Source organism: Geotrypetes seraphini, chromosome 4 (genome assembly GCF_902459505.1).
Source record: "Geotrypetes seraphini chromosome 4, aGeoSer1.1, whole genome shotgun sequence".
Taxonomy (NCBI): domain Eukaryota; kingdom Metazoa; phylum Chordata; class Amphibia; order Gymnophiona; family Dermophiidae; genus Geotrypetes; species Geotrypetes seraphini.
The window spans coordinates 244639125-244654585 of record NC_047087.1 but is presented as its reverse complement, the minus strand read 5'-3'; the positions used below and the strand labels follow the sequence as shown (position 1 = coordinate 244654585).

Below are 15461 nucleotides of genomic sequence, written 5' to 3'. Positions count from 1 at the left end.
TACATGATTTGCCCAGGGACAAAAGAAGATGAAGTGGGAATCAAACCCAGTTTACTAGGATCAAGGCCTGCTGCACTAACCTTTAGGCTACTCCTCCACTCTACAAATATAGTGTATTGCTCTCTGAAGATTTCTATTTGTGTTGTCCCCTCTTAACCAGTTGTAGTCATAGAAAAGATTCTCAGCTTCCAGCTACAAAAGGAAATATTCTTCCAGTGGAACAAGCCATCATTTAAATGAGGCCAGTGAACTGCATTTCTAGTTAAAAGGTCCCCAAAGCCAATAGTGCCCATGGATTCTAAGGGATCTGGCCAGTCAGAATCTTAGGCCACTTTCAGTGCATCCCAGAATGCACTGCAAATTGGGCCTAAGATTCCAGTCGGCCCAGGTGCCTAAGGCCCCTCCAACAGGGCTTTTTCAAGGCTATTCCCCTAAAATACCATCATAATTACATTAACAAATACATGTATGAAATACATGTATCAAATATCCAAGGAGAACCTTTGTTCACCAATAAGTAAGAATCCAATCCTTAACTCTAAAAGATTAAACCTACCTATAGGATCACCACCTTCCCACTTGACCACTTTATCAAAGATGGCGGTGGTGTTTACCTAGCAATTTAAATCTCTGGCACTGTGCCCCAGCTGACTTATGTCACATCTAATTCAAACCCAGCTGAAGCCTGCGTCAGAGCTTTCAAATTTAATTTTACACTCCCTCTCAGTTTAGGGGAATGGCCTTGAAAAAGCAGTAGTGAAACATGTCTGCTGATATTCCCTGAATAAAAGGCCACAGAGCTATGTGCATTTATTAAACTATATTTGAATGTTTGAAAAGTAACTTAAAAAAAATATTAAAATTAAAAGAGAAATTAAGTTGTTGGGTTGAGAACCTATGATGAATTGACATATAATGCTTGAGGCAATGAAGTGTTTGAGCCTTGAGTGGTGTTGCTGAGGTTTGGGGGATAAGATTTGAGACTTGGAGGTAATGATATTATAATTTGTGTTGATTACATTATTTAGGGCATGAAAGAAAAATACAAGTTTTAAGAATCAATTTCAACATCTATAGAAAGTGAAGAAATTGATACAACACTTTTTAAAAACATAGGAATTCAGACAGGGCTGCAACAGTTGCATTTAACAATGTTTCATCAAATATTCATAATCTGTGGAAAACAAAGACTATGCAATAAATTTTAATGATGTTTTCTCTCCTCTGAAATCCATATTGCTGAGACTTACCACTGCTTGAAATGATGAGATTGTGGGTTGTGAAAGCATCGCCAGCAGAACTCAATGTCAGTGTGATGTGTGCCAACAAACTGTATTTTACACCACTAGTTTGGAACAGAAAGAAAGTGAAATATTTGTCATTTGACTAACAAATTACATGGACTCATATGAAGGACTGGTCTTTTAATGTACTCTGTGAACATGAACCTTTCTGCATGTCAGAACAGTATTCAGAATTTGAGAGGTATCAATCTTACAAAATAATTTGTAAGATATCAATCTTACAAAAGGTGTATTGAATAAGAAGTACATTGCAATTAATGAGAATGGGTTTCCCCCCCCCCATAACAGCATAAAGCACAGTTACTTACCGTAACAGGTGTTATCCAGGGATAGCAGGCAACTATTCTCACATATGGGCGACGTCACCAACGGAGCCTCGATGCGGAAGCCTCGCAAGCAGGCTTGCTTGTAGAAACTAGAAGTTTCGAGTCAGCCGTATCACGCATGCGCGAGTGCCTTCCCGCCCAGCACAGGGCGCGTCTCCTCAGTTCAGATAGCTAGCAGAGAAGCCAACCAGGGGAGGTGGGTGGGTTGTGAGAATAGCTGCCTGCTGTCCCTGTGCTTTATCCCAGGACAAGCAGGCAGCCTATTCTCACATATGGGTGACCTCCAAGCTAACCAGAATGGGATGGTGGGAGCGTTGACAAATTAGGAGAATAAATTTTTTAATACTGTTTAGCCAAAATGACCATCCCGTCTGGAGAAAACATCCAGACAATAGTGAGAAGTGAAAGTATGAACCGAGGACCAAGTAGCAGCTTTGCAAATTTCCTCAATAAGTGTAGATCTGAGGAAAGCTACTGAAGCTGCCATTGCTCTGACCTTATGGGCTGTGACTCTACTGTGTAGGGGTAATCCAGCCTGGGCATAGCAGAATGAGATACAAGCAGCTATCCAGTTGGAGATGGTATGCTTAGAGATGGGATGTCCCACCTTGTTTAGATCGAAGGAGACAAAAAGTTGAGGAGCAGTTCTGTGTGATTTGGTGCATTCTAAATAAAAGGCCAAAGCACGTTTACAGTCCAGAGTATGAAGAGCTGATTCTCCAGGATGAGAATGAGGCTTTGGAAAGAACACTGGAAGAATGGATTGGTTGAGATGAAATTCCAAAATCACTTTAGGCAAGAATTTAGGATGAGTACGAAGGACCACCTTGTCATGATGGAACTCAGTGAAACGTGAATCAGCAACTTAAGCTTGCAGCTCACTGACTCTTCGAGCAGAAGTGAGGGCAATGAGAAACACCACTATCCAAGTGAGATACTTCAGATGAACCGTAGACATTGGTTCAAATGGAGGCTTCATCAATTGAGCAAGACAACATTGAGGTCCCAAACCACTGGAGGCGGTCTGAGAGGAGGTTTGACATTGAAAAGTCCTTTCATAAATCTAGAAACCACCGGATGAGCAGAGAGTGGTTTCCCTTCAATAGGCTGATGGAAAGCAGCAATTGCACTTCGATGGACTCAGATCAATGTAGACTTGAGGCCAGAGGTGGATAAGTGCAAAAAGGTAGTCCAAAACAGAAGATAAGGAGGAATGTTGAGGCTCCTTATCGTGAGAAAAACACCACGTAGAAAATCTAGTCCATTTCTGGTGATAGCATTGTCTAGTGGTAGGCTTTATAGAAGACTCTAAAATGTCTCTTATAGATTGAGAAAACTGAAGAGGAGTTATGTTCAGAGGTACCAAGCTCTCAGGTGTAGAGACTGCAGGTTGAGATGAAGCAGAGATCCCTGAATTTGTGTAAGCAGAGATGGAAAAACTGGTAGAAGGTATGGCTCCCTGCTGCTGAGTTGAAGTAGAAGGGTGTACCAAGGTTGTCTCGGCCACCGAGGAGCAATCGGAATCATGGTGGCATGATCGTTCTTCAACTTGACAAGAGTCTTGAGAATGAGAGGGAATGTGAAAAAATGTGATGTAGGGGCGAGGAATGGAGTGTCCTTCGAGAGGTTGCAGAAGACAACTCAAGTTGTCCACCAAGCAATTTTCCGCCCCTTGGATGTAGACAGCTTTGAGGAAGGTGTTTTGGCGATCCCAAACCTTTAGAGCTTCTTGACAAAGGAAGGAAGATCCCGTCCCTCCCTGTTTCTTGACATAGGACATGGCGACTTGGTTGTCCGTCCGAATGAGGACAACCTGGTTGTTAAGAAAATGTTGAAAAGCATTGAGAGCCTTGAAAATCGCTCTGAGTTCCAACAGATTGATATGACACTGACGATCTGTACTGGTCCAGTGGCCTTGAGTACGGAGACCATCGAGATGAGTGCCTCAAGCATAGGTCGAGGAATCTGTTGTGAGGACCTTCTGATGGGGGGGGGGGGGGAGTTTGAAACAGCAAGCTTCTGGAGAGATTGGAAGAGAGCATCCACCAACGAAGGAGTGACTTATGTGTCGAGAAAGTGGGTCGCAAACCTGCATCTACTGAGATGCCAGGGTCCACAGAGGAGGCCATGTGACCCAGGAGTACCATCATGTGTCTCGCTGATATGGAGAAGCGGGAAGACACTGTATGACAGAGTTGTAGGAGAGCTTCCAGACGTTGTTGCGGAAGAAATGCTCTGAGTTGGATAGTGTCCAGAACAGCTCTGATGAATTGTAGATTCTGAGAGGGTTGAAGTTGGGATTTGGGAAAGTTGATTTCGAATCCCAAACTTTGTAGGAACCACGTAGTCCGTTGGGTCGCTACAACAACCCCCTGAGATGTTCAATCTTTGATGAGCCAGTTGTTGAGGTAAGGAAAAACCTGAAGACCATGGTTCCTTAGAGCTGCTGCTACCACTATTAGGCACTTGGTGAACACTCTGGGAGAGGAAGCCAGGTCAAAGGGCAGCAGATTCCCCACCCGAAATATGAGATATTGGCGGGAGGCCGGATGAATGGGAATATGAGTATAAGCCTCCTTGAGATCCAGAGAGCATAACCAGTCGTTCTGATCTAGGAGGGGATACAGGGATGCCAGGGATAGCATGCAAAATTTTTCTTTGACTAAAAATTTGTTGAGAGCCCTGAGGTCCAGAATGGGTCGCAGATCGCCCATCTTCTTCGGAACAAGGAAGTAACAGGAGTAAAACTCCCTGTTCTGCTGTTCCAAAGGAACTGGTTCGATGGCATGGAGACGAAGCAGAGCTTGAGCTTCTTGAAGAAGAAGGGCAGTCTGAGATGGACTGGAAGGATACTCTCTTGGAGGAAGCTCTGGTGGAACCTGAGAGAAATGAAGAGAGTATCCTTCCCTGATGATTGACAGCACCCAGAGGTCGGATGTGATTGTCTCCCATCAGTGGTAAAAATAATGGAGACGACCTCCAATAGGGGGAAGATAGGATAGAGACATAACGGTGGAGGTTATGCTCTGTTTTAAACAGTCAAAAAGGCTGTGTAGCCTTAGGTGCAGCAGAAGTTTGAGGTTTCTATTGATTCTGATTCTGCTGTTTCTTGAGAGGAGGGCAAGTTTAAGGAGCCGCTCTTGGAGTAAAACGCCTCTGGTAAATAGGAGGAGAGTGTGCAGGCTTGGCAGGAGCTGGCTTCGGTTTAGATCTGACAATAGAAGCAAAGGATTTTTCATGCTCAGACAATTTCTTGGTGGCTGCCTCAATAGATTCATCAAAGAGGTCATTGCCTGCACAAGAAATATTAGCCAAGCGGTCCTGAAGATTAGTATCCATGTCAATGGTACGAAGCCAAGCAAGGCGGCGCATTGCTAAAGAACAAGCAGCACCCAGGCAGACAACTCAAAGGCATCGTAAGAAGACTGAAGTAGATGTAATCTGAGTTGTGATAGAGAAGCGATGACTTCTTGAAATTCAAAGTGCTTTTGAGTATCTAAATAAGTGATAAATTTAGGCAAAAGAGCAATGAGGAACTCAAAATAAGTGATAAAATGGAAATTTTAATTAAGGACTTTAGAGGACATCATGGCATTTTGATAGATGCGACGTCTGAATTTGTCCATAGTTTTCCCTTCCCTTCCAGGAGGAACGGTGGGACCTCTTCAAGGATGACTCCACAAGTAGGGATTGGTGAGATAATTGTGAATTCTCAAATCCTTTGCAATGGAGAATTTTATATCTGGAGTCCAATTTGCCTGGAACAGCTGGAATTGCATAAGGAGTCTCCAGGCATCTGGTAAAAGTCTGAGACAAAAGCTTGTGAAGAGGAAGCTTAAGTGACTCTGCCGGAGGTTGAGGCAGATGCATGACTTTGAGATACTCCTTTGAATATTTGGAACCAGCATCCAATTGAAGGTCCAAGTCAATAGCCATCTGACAAAGAAAAGAGGAGAAAGACAGCTGATCCGCCAATGCCTTGCCTCGAGAAGGACTCGAGGTCGTCGAGGCAGCCTGGGTTGAAGATGAGGCTTCGGTCAGAAAAAAAGGCATCAAAAGAATAAGGAGACTTGGATGAAGCAATCGAAACCGCTGAGTCCTCGAGGTTTGGAAGTGGAGACCTCGATCGAGGAGTCGGTGGTCTAGTAGAACTAGAAGGTGTAGGTCAAGGCTTAGTAGAAAGACGCTCCTTGGAAGAAGAGCTATGCCTGGAAGTATGCCTCAATGAAGGCCTCAAACGTCGGTGAGAACAGTGCTTGGAAACAGATCTCGAAGTTCGAGGAGACTTTGCCCTGGAGATGAAAGCAGTCGATGGCACCAAGGAATGGATGGGGCTGGAAGCTGTGGATCGAAGCTCCAGAGGTTTGATGGAGGAACCTCGATGCACTCCCAAAGACTCTGCTCCTTGTATTGAGTGTGAGGATTCCTGTCGAGGCACTTGCAAAGAATCTGCTGTTTGCTTTACGTGCATAGATGCCAGACCAGACACTTGCAGATACTCTGCTCCCTGCATAGAGTGTGTAGGCTGAGACCAAGGCCCAGGAAGAGACTCAACCTCGCGGGAGTCTGCAGGATGCCCAGGCTGGATTAGAGTAGCAAGCTTCGGTCCCATATTAGTGAGGAACTGGATGAATTGCTTCTCTAACATGGTCTGGAAAGAAGCCGGCAAGATTGGATCTGCATCTGAAACCGGACCACCTGCGTTGGCTGGAGGTTCCACAGAGGCAGTGGAAATGTGCTTTGAACTGGAAGTCTTTTAGACACCTTAAGCACCACCGGTGGAACTGTCTGCTGAGCTATCTGACCTGAGGATACAGGGGAAGATACAGCAGACGTCATCGAGGAAAGAGCCGCTGCAAACGAAGGTCTGATGAGGCTCGAGGTAGAAGCAGTGGAGGCAAGGGGACCCTATCAGGAACAAAACAGAGGTTCTCCCTCGAGACACTACAAGGAATACCCACTGCATTTATATACAAACACACTCACTTGAAAAAAAGGAAAAAGTGGAGAGAAAGCCTCAGTTAAGCTTCATATGGCAAAAAATTCCACTTATATGACCACCGAATGAGGTTACAATCCCATGTGTAGCGATTAGTTTAGCAGTGAGAAAAACACTATAGTAGCCCTCTCAGGAACCACCTTAAAAATCATCAGCACGCCAAATTCCAAAAATTACAAATGTGTGAGCACAGCATACAGCATGTATTCAAAGTCTCAAACAATGTCAATGGTGAGCAGAAAGAACAAAAACACTTAGCTGCAGATGGCATTTTCAGAAAACCTGCCACTCAGCAGTGTTATCAACAAAAGTAGACACGGTTTTCTGCTTGGTATCTTCTTTATGAGGATCCAAAATCCATCTCTGTTTCTCTGATTTTGGATTATCTACTCCATTTATCTGACTCTGGCCTCAAATCTACATCTATTAGAGTCCATCTTAGTGCGATCACTGCCTTTCATCAGCCAGTGGATGGTAAAACACTTACTGCATATTCTCTCATTTCCAGGTTCATGAAAGGACTTTTTAATGTAAAAACCACCTCTCAAACCATTTCCAGTGGTATGGGATCTCACTGTGGTTCTTGCCAAATTGATGAAGCCTCCTTTTGAACCAATGCCTACGGCTCATCTCAAATTTCTTTCTTGGAAAGTTGTCTTTCTCATCTCCCTCAGTTCTTCCAGAAGAGTGAGTGAACTTCAAGTGTTGGTAGCGGATCTACCATTTACAGTGTTCCACCATGACAGGTTTGTGCTTCACACTCATCCAAAGTTCTTACCAAAGGTTGTCATTGAATTTCATCTCTATCAGTCGATTGTGCTTCCAGTATTTTTTCCCAAGCCTCATTCTCATCCAGGAGAAACAGCTCTTCATACTCTGGACTGCAAACGAGCATTAGCTTACTAATTGCAAAGGACTAAATCACACAGATCATCTCCTCAACTTTTCATCTCTTTTGATCCTAACAAGTTGGGGCATCCTGTTTCGAAGAGAACGATTTCCAACTGGTTGGCTTCCAGCATATAGTTCTGTTACGCTCAGGCTGGGCTGCACCTGCAAAGTCGGGTTACAGCCCATAAAGTTTGGGCTATGGCGGCTTCTGTAGCTTTTCTTCGCTCTACTCCTATTGATGAAATCTGCAAAGCTGCTACCTGGTCCTCAGTTCATACTTTCACTTCACATTACTGTCTGGAATCTTTTTCCAGACGGGATGGGCTCTTCAGCCAAACTGTATTACAAAATTAATTTTCCTAAAAGGCCAACACTCCCATCATCCCATTCTGGTTAGCTTGGAGGTCACCCACATGTGAGAATATACTGCCTGCTTTTCTGGGATAAAGCACAGTTACTTACCGTAACAAGTGTTATCCAGGGACAGCAGGCAGATATTCTCACAACCCACCTACCTACCCTGGTTGGCTTCATAGCCGGCTAACTGAACTGAGGAGCCGCGCGCCTATGTTGGGTGAGAAAGGCACTTGCGCAGTGCAGTCGTCGCAAACTTTCTAAAGTTCTTAAAGTGGTGATACATTTGGAACCTTCCGTACCAGAGCTCCGTTGATGACGCCATGGTGCAGTGGTTAAAGCTACAGCCTCAGCACCCTGAGGTTGTGGGTTCAAACCCCCGCTGCTCCTTGTGATCCTGGACAAGTCACTTAATCCCCCCATTGCCCCAGGTACGTTAGATAGATTGTGAGCCCGCCGGGACAGAGAGGGAAATGCATGTAAACCGTTCTGAGCTCCCCTGGGACAAACGCAAGGAAGTTTTTTTTCACCCAAAGGGTCGTGGACACTTGGAATGCGCTACCGGAGGAAGTGATCAGGCAGAGTACGGTACAGGGATTCAAACAGGGATTGGACGGATTCCTGAAGGATAAAGGGATCATGGGATACTGAGGGAGGAGCTGGGATGTAACAAGTATAGAAAGCTAACCAGGTAATGAGTATAGAAACCAAACCAGGTCGTGCATGTGCAAGACCGGAGGGTTAGGACTTCGATAGGAAGACAGGACTTAAATGAGAAACCAAGGTGGCAAGGGAGCCCCTTCTGGTGATACAGACAGGTTGTGACCTGTTTGGGCCGCCGCGGGAGCGGACTGCTGGGCAGGATGGACCTGTGGTCTGACCCGGCAGAGGCACTGCTTATGTTCTTATGAATGAATAAATAAATATGAGAATATCTGTATGCTGTACCTGTTATGGTAAGTAACTGTGCTTTAGGTATAAGCAGAATATAAGCAAATAAGCTAAACTAAACCAGAACACAATCTTTTTGCATTAAATTTTGAAATACTCTTTTAATGTTACCTAATAGGCATTTTGTATCACTTAGGTTTCAATTAAGTTGATCTGGCATTGAATATTCAAATCTAACTTAGCTGATATTGGCCAGCATACAAAATACCAAAACGTTTACTGTTGCCAGCTGAATATCAAATATCTTAAGGTATTTTTAGAGTTATGGTCCTCTGATAAAGATACTCTGCCAAAACATAGCCATGTTAGGTCATTGTCTTTGAAGTTTCAATGAAAATATATAATTAGTTCATTCAACTTAAGAATACCCCTCCTTGACCCTCAGATTTGTGGGCATCAATTTTCAAAGCAATTTATCTGACTAGAAATAGTTCCTGGTCAGTTATATCACCTGTTCACAAGTCTAACCGGTCATTTTCAGTAGCATTTAACTGGTTAGTGCTGTTGAAAATGACTGGTTAGTACTTGAATAAAGATTGGCTATTTTGAGGGTGTTTCCAGGGCTGAGTCAGTACATGACCAGTTAAGTGCTGATATTCAGCACTTAACCAACTAAAGACACCGCATGAATATGATTGTGTAAAAGTAAGTTCTATCTTTATACAGTGCCCCATAGCTGGTTAAGTGCTGAATAGAATTGCTCAAAAGGGCATGAAAAGGTATCTTTTTAAAAGATATCACCCAAACAGGGAAGATAAGACATCCTGATAGTGAGTTTGCAATAGAGACCACAGTAGATCAGGTGTCTTTAAATACAGATCAGACAATTTTCTGTATCGGGCATCTAAATTATGGAATATATATTACCTTTGCACATCTCTAAGATGATAAATTATAACATTTTTTCATACTACTATTAAAATCATGCTATTTAGGAAATATGTGTAATCTAAATGATTGAACCTGTCTTTTGATCTATGGTTTTTGTAATTCCTGGAAAGATTGTCTTCAGCTTCTAATTTTGTAAACCGCCCTGAACTGTAATCGGTATTAGTGGGATAGAAATACAGTGCTGGAAAATGTAATGTAATATTACACTTAACTGGCTATGGTTTCCAGAAATCTAGAAATTCATTGTCAAAACCTGGACATGGCCCAGCACTGAATTTCTGGGCATAACCCTGGTGGTGGTTAGGAGCAAACCGAGTGATGCTAGCTGAATATTGACCCTGTGGAGTTTGTTTCTCTTCCTTTTTATGGGTAATTTTATAAACTGGCATTTTTGTGCATAGATGCTTTTGTACATGAATAAAATGTGGCTTCTAAAATTATCATATGCTACTTTGGAGCAGGCATCCTCCAGTGGCAGATTTTGCTCTCTCTCAAAGCACCTTCGTCTCCCCAGCCACTTGAAGGCCGCCGAAAGTTTTGCTCTCCTGCGACTTCTCAAGGCAGAGGAAGGAGGAAGCTTCCCTCCATCTTGTCCCTCCTTCCTCCGTCCGACGCCGCGACACAGACCAGCCCTGCTTTGGCTCTTTCTCAGAGCACCTTCGTCTCCCCAGCCCACTTGAGGGCCGCCGAAAGTTTTGCTCTCCTGCGACTTCTCAAGGCAGAGGAAGGAGGAAGTTTCCCTCCATCTTGTCCCTCCTTCCGGCTTGGCTTTTGCCCGCTTCAAACATCAATCTAGACATAATTGATAAGTTCCATTCTGATTAGTCAACAATTCCTATTTAATTGTTTAAGTCCTGTTAAGGATCACCAGATTCTATTTATTGTTTTTTTTAATTATTATTATTATTTATTTATAAATTTCAAATTAACAAATCAAGATAAATCTTGTACAGAAAGTGATTACATCAAAAGAACAAATGAAACCTCATAAATTTACATAGAAATCAAGTTTTTGTATAATCTCTCAAGTCCACAATTATGATCCATGATGTAAATTAAACGGAATTAAACATAGAACTATTATTAAAGATAAGTGGTACGTGGTTAACTGAAATTCAGGCGCCTTATATCTTGAAGCCCTCATTCTTTCCCCTTTTCCAGGCGGGACAAGGAGAGAAGGGCCGTCAACTGGTTTGGTTCAAAGAAAACATATTTCTGAGAATTATATTGAACTATGCACTTGCAAGGATGGCGAAGATAGAAAGTTCCCCCAAGAGCCAAAACTCCAGGTTTTAATAGTAGAAACTCCTTTCTACGTCTTTGTGTATCTCTTGCCAAATCTGGGAACATCTGTATCTTAAGATCAAGAAACTTTTTTTCCTTATTTTTGAAGAATAGTCTCAAAAGCCAATTCTTATCTAGCGTAATAGCCAGGGTCACAATCAATGTAGCAGGTATTGCAATTTCTTTATCAGATAGTTCAAGTAAAGCAGAGACATCAATTGGTCCCTGAGTTTTTTCTTGAAGATCCTGATTTTTATTAGGCAAATAATAGACCTGGGTGAAAGGAGGTAATGAATCTTCCGGTACTTCCAATATCTCCAGCAAATACCTTTTTAACATTTCTCTTGGAGTCACTGTTGAAATTCGTGGAAAGTTAATCAATCTTAAATTATTATTCCATCTATTTATTGTTTAAGTTTGCTAAGGATCACCAGATTCTATTCAACTGTTTATGTTCTGCTAAGGATCTCCAGATTCTTCTCAATTGATTAAGTTCTGCCCAGTTTACTAAAGTTCACCAGCTTCTATTTAATTGTTTTAGTTCTGCCCAATTGCCAAGTTCTACCCATTCCCCAAGCCTTCCGTTATTCCCGCCTCCCATCCCTCCAAAGGCTCTCCTAACCCCCACCATGAAACCACACCCATGGATCTTTCTTCTCCTTCTCTGCTCATCCTCCAATATCTCCTTCTGCTTGAAACCTCCCCCTCCTAACTTACTCAACTCCATTATTGTCAGTCCTATCTGCCTTGGTGCCAAAATCCCCACGCTTTTATGCACCAGAAGTCATCCCTCCAAAAAAATCCCCCGAAGAATCAATCACGCCTCCTTAAAGCCCATTTCCCCTGCCAACCCTCCCAACCACGCCTCTGACTCTCTCACCCCAGTCCCGTCTCTCTACTGTAACGCCAGATCCGCATGCAACAAAACCCAAATTTTGAAGGACCTTCTTGAGGATCTTAACCCCGGATTCCTATTCATCACTGAATCTTGGATCGCAAAAGACGACATATTCTCTCAAAACGAACTCTGTTCTCACGGTTACCGAGGCCTCTTCTCCCCCAGAATTAACCGAAAAGGAGGTGGTCTGGCACTCCTTCACAAATCATTCTTCGATGTCCAGCTTCTATAAAAGGGTAGCCATGCCTCCCTAGAATATATGCTAGTCTCTGTCAATGACAAGCTCCATCCTCACCCACTGGGTATCCTGCTATTATATCGTCCACCATCCCCCTGGAACAAATCCTCTGAACTCGTCCTCGAGACCATTATAAACGCCTTCCTCAAATTTCAAAGATTACTAATCATTGGAGATATCAATCTTCACCTAAACGATACCACCAACAAGGATGCAATTGATTTCAATAACTTCCTCACTTCTTTAGGCTTCTCCCCCCCCCCCCGGCTCTCTCCACAACCCATGAAATGGGGCATACGCTAGACATCATCAGCTTCCTCGATCTCACCGACTACAAAACCTCGGTCGACGACACTCGCTGGGAACATGTCCCTTGGTCCGACCACTTCCTAGGGGCTTTCTGCCTTCCAATTTTCATGTCACACCTCGAGCCCCCACCTCGTTCCTCCTTCCAAAAAAAAAAATTGCTAGCAATTTGTTCTGGACCAAATTCTTCAACCTAATTTCTACCATTCCCAACCCTCCAAACCCTGAATCCAACTGGCACAATTGGATCACCCTCTCTGAGACCACCTACCACTCCCTCGCTCCACTATCCACCAAAACTGTCTCCTATTCCCGCAAATCCCCCTGGTACCTTCCATATCACAGACAACTGAAGCAGAAATGCCGAATACTGGAACGCAAATGGAAAAAATCTAAATCCCCCACAGACAGACAGTCCTGGAGGGCTAACATTAAGTTCTACAATACTGAATTTAAAAAATCAAGGAAGAGCTACTACGGCAACAAAATCTCCAGATCCAACAACCAAAGTAATACATTGTTCAACATTTGGCGCTCCATATCCTCTAAACATGATTCCACCACACTCCCCTCCTCTCCATCTGCCGATGATCTAGCAAAATTTTTCAATGAGAAAGTCACTACCTTACGATGCTCTTTCCCACCAACACCCTCTTACAACTCTCTAGTGCTCGCCGTCTCCAACCCTACTCTAACCGAGGCCAACCATATCCCAGCTGACAGATCCTGGACTGCCTTCGAGCTCGTTTCTGATTCCCAGGTCTCTAAACTCTGCCTCAAGTTAAAATCCTGCAACTGTACCTTGGATCCTTTCCCCTCCTACTTATACGAGAATATTCCCGCACAAGCCATCTCATCTCTCACCAAACTTATAAATTCCGCCCTACTTTCAGGCCTATTTTCTGCAGAAATGGGACACATTACCTTATCCCCTCTATTGAAAAAAGCTGACCTAAACCCCTCCACACCATCCAGCTATCGCCCAATAGCTAATATTCCTCTCCTGACCAAGATGCTGGAGTCCATCATAGCCACCCAATTCTCATCCTATCTTGAGAGATTCTCCATTCTCCTACCCTACCAACATGGCTTCAGACCCAACTTCAGCACCGAATCCATTTTGACCTCATTAATTTCAAAGGTCCAACAACTTCACTCTTGCAACACGTTCGCTGTCCTACTTCAATTCGACCTTTCTGCAGCTTTCAACATTGTCCATCATGACATACTAATCCTCCAACTTTCTGAAATTGGCATAAACTCCACAGTCTTAGATTGGTTCTCAAAATTCTTACGTTCCCGCTCCTACTTCGTTAACATGAATGGCACCTCCCCTTGGAAACCGATTTGCGGAGTTCCTCAGGGTTCACCTCTATCCCCGATTCTTTTAAATGTTTATATGTCCTCCCTGAAACTCCTCCAACTATCCCCCTTGGAGACACTTTACACCTACGCCGACGACATCCTTGTCCTCCTCGAGACAGACTCTAACCTCACCAACCTCTCTGATAACATCTCTTCTTGTATAACGAATCTCTAATCCTGGGCTCACACCGTTCATATGAAACTAAACGAGACCAAAACAAAACTACTTTGGCTCGGCCCAAAATTAGATCAGCTACCCACCCTCATCCCACTATCCTCTGGCACCAAACTGCAGCTTGAGCACTCAAGCAAAGTTCTGGGAATCATCATTGACTCTACACTGTCTTTCAATGATCATCTCAACTCCTTGGTAAAAAAATGCTTTTTCAATCTTCACATGTTAAGGAAAGTAATATCCTGCTTCCACCAACAACACTTCGCTGTCCTCGTTCAATCCATTATTCTATCCAGACTGGATTACTGCAACTCCATCTACTTAAGCCTAACAAAGAAAAGTCTTCTCAGACTTCAGCGGATTCAGAACACCGCGGCTAAACTAATCTTCGCAAAAAGCAAATTCGACCGCGTCTCCCCGCTTCTGTCTAAGCTTCACTGGCTCCCAGTTATCCTCAGGGTTCACTACAAATGTGTCTATAAAGTAGGTCCAAAATAGTTGCCTGCTTGCTCTCCAAATACAGGTAATCTGTTATAAAATTATTCTCAAAAAACTAAACCAATTCCAGGAGCTGATATAATAATTACTTGTGTTAGAATAGAAAATACAAAAATCTTTATCTCCACAAGTCTAATTGTTCAATAACAATAAAAAATGAAAAACAAAAAAACTCATATCAAAGTGCACTAAATGCTGTAAACATACTAAATTATAAAGTGCTCAGTCACCAACCAAACAATGTCATAAAAAATGCCAGCAATGGTTGTAGAGAGGGACCTTCATAGCACTTTGGGAGTCCCTCTTACTGCCATCCGTGAGACCAGTAAACAATAAATTGTTAATATATCCTGATGTAAATAATTGTTGTTGTCATTACTTATCTGATTTTAATGAAGTCACTTATGGAGGCAGAAGCTTGGCAATGATACTAAGTAGTAATCACTAAGATCCAGTTCAAGTGCTGTGAATATTTTAAAACCCCGTGTTCACTGAACTACTGGCCTCCCTTCGACTCGAGTTTCGCCCAAAGCGTCGTCAGGAAGGGGGCACTGAAAAAAACAAAAGACATATAGAATCTAAAACATGTGTGATCAAAACCAGACCTTAACTATTTGGTAAAAAACTTATCAAATCAAAATCTAAATCATAAACATAAATAAAGAAAAATATAAAAATTAATCAAAGCAACAAAAATAATAAAGTAAATATCTACTTACTAGCACGGCCAGAGGGTTCGATATGACTCAGTGAGGGGAACAAAAAGCAGAAAGGAAAAACGCTATCAGTGAATGAAGTAATTTAAGAACACTGGGACTAACACATCACTAATGACGAGTAGCATACTTTCCACCACTAAAAACAACGGGAGATCCTAAACCCGCCCATTGCAGTGCAAACTGACCAATCACAGTTTGAACCATCCAATCTCTTCGTTTAGACCACCCGGGGTAAGAGACTGCCATTTATAGATGTATCTTA

The 15461-nt window shown here is 43.0% G+C and overlaps 1 protein-coding gene across 5 annotated transcripts in view; it reads right to left on the bottom strand.

The window, feature by feature from the left end:
* RTKN2 (rhotekin 2) overlaps positions 1-15461 on the bottom strand; it is a 175826-nt gene that overhangs the window by 77475 nt on the left and 82890 nt on the right. For all 5 annotated transcript variants that reach the window (XM_033943543.1, XM_033943544.1, XM_033943546.1 and 2 more), the window contains one exon: positions 1251-1345. In XM_033943543.1, the coding sequence (XP_033799434.1) occupies positions 1251-1345 (95 nt within the window). The remainder of the gene's footprint in view (positions 1-1250; positions 1346-15461) is intronic.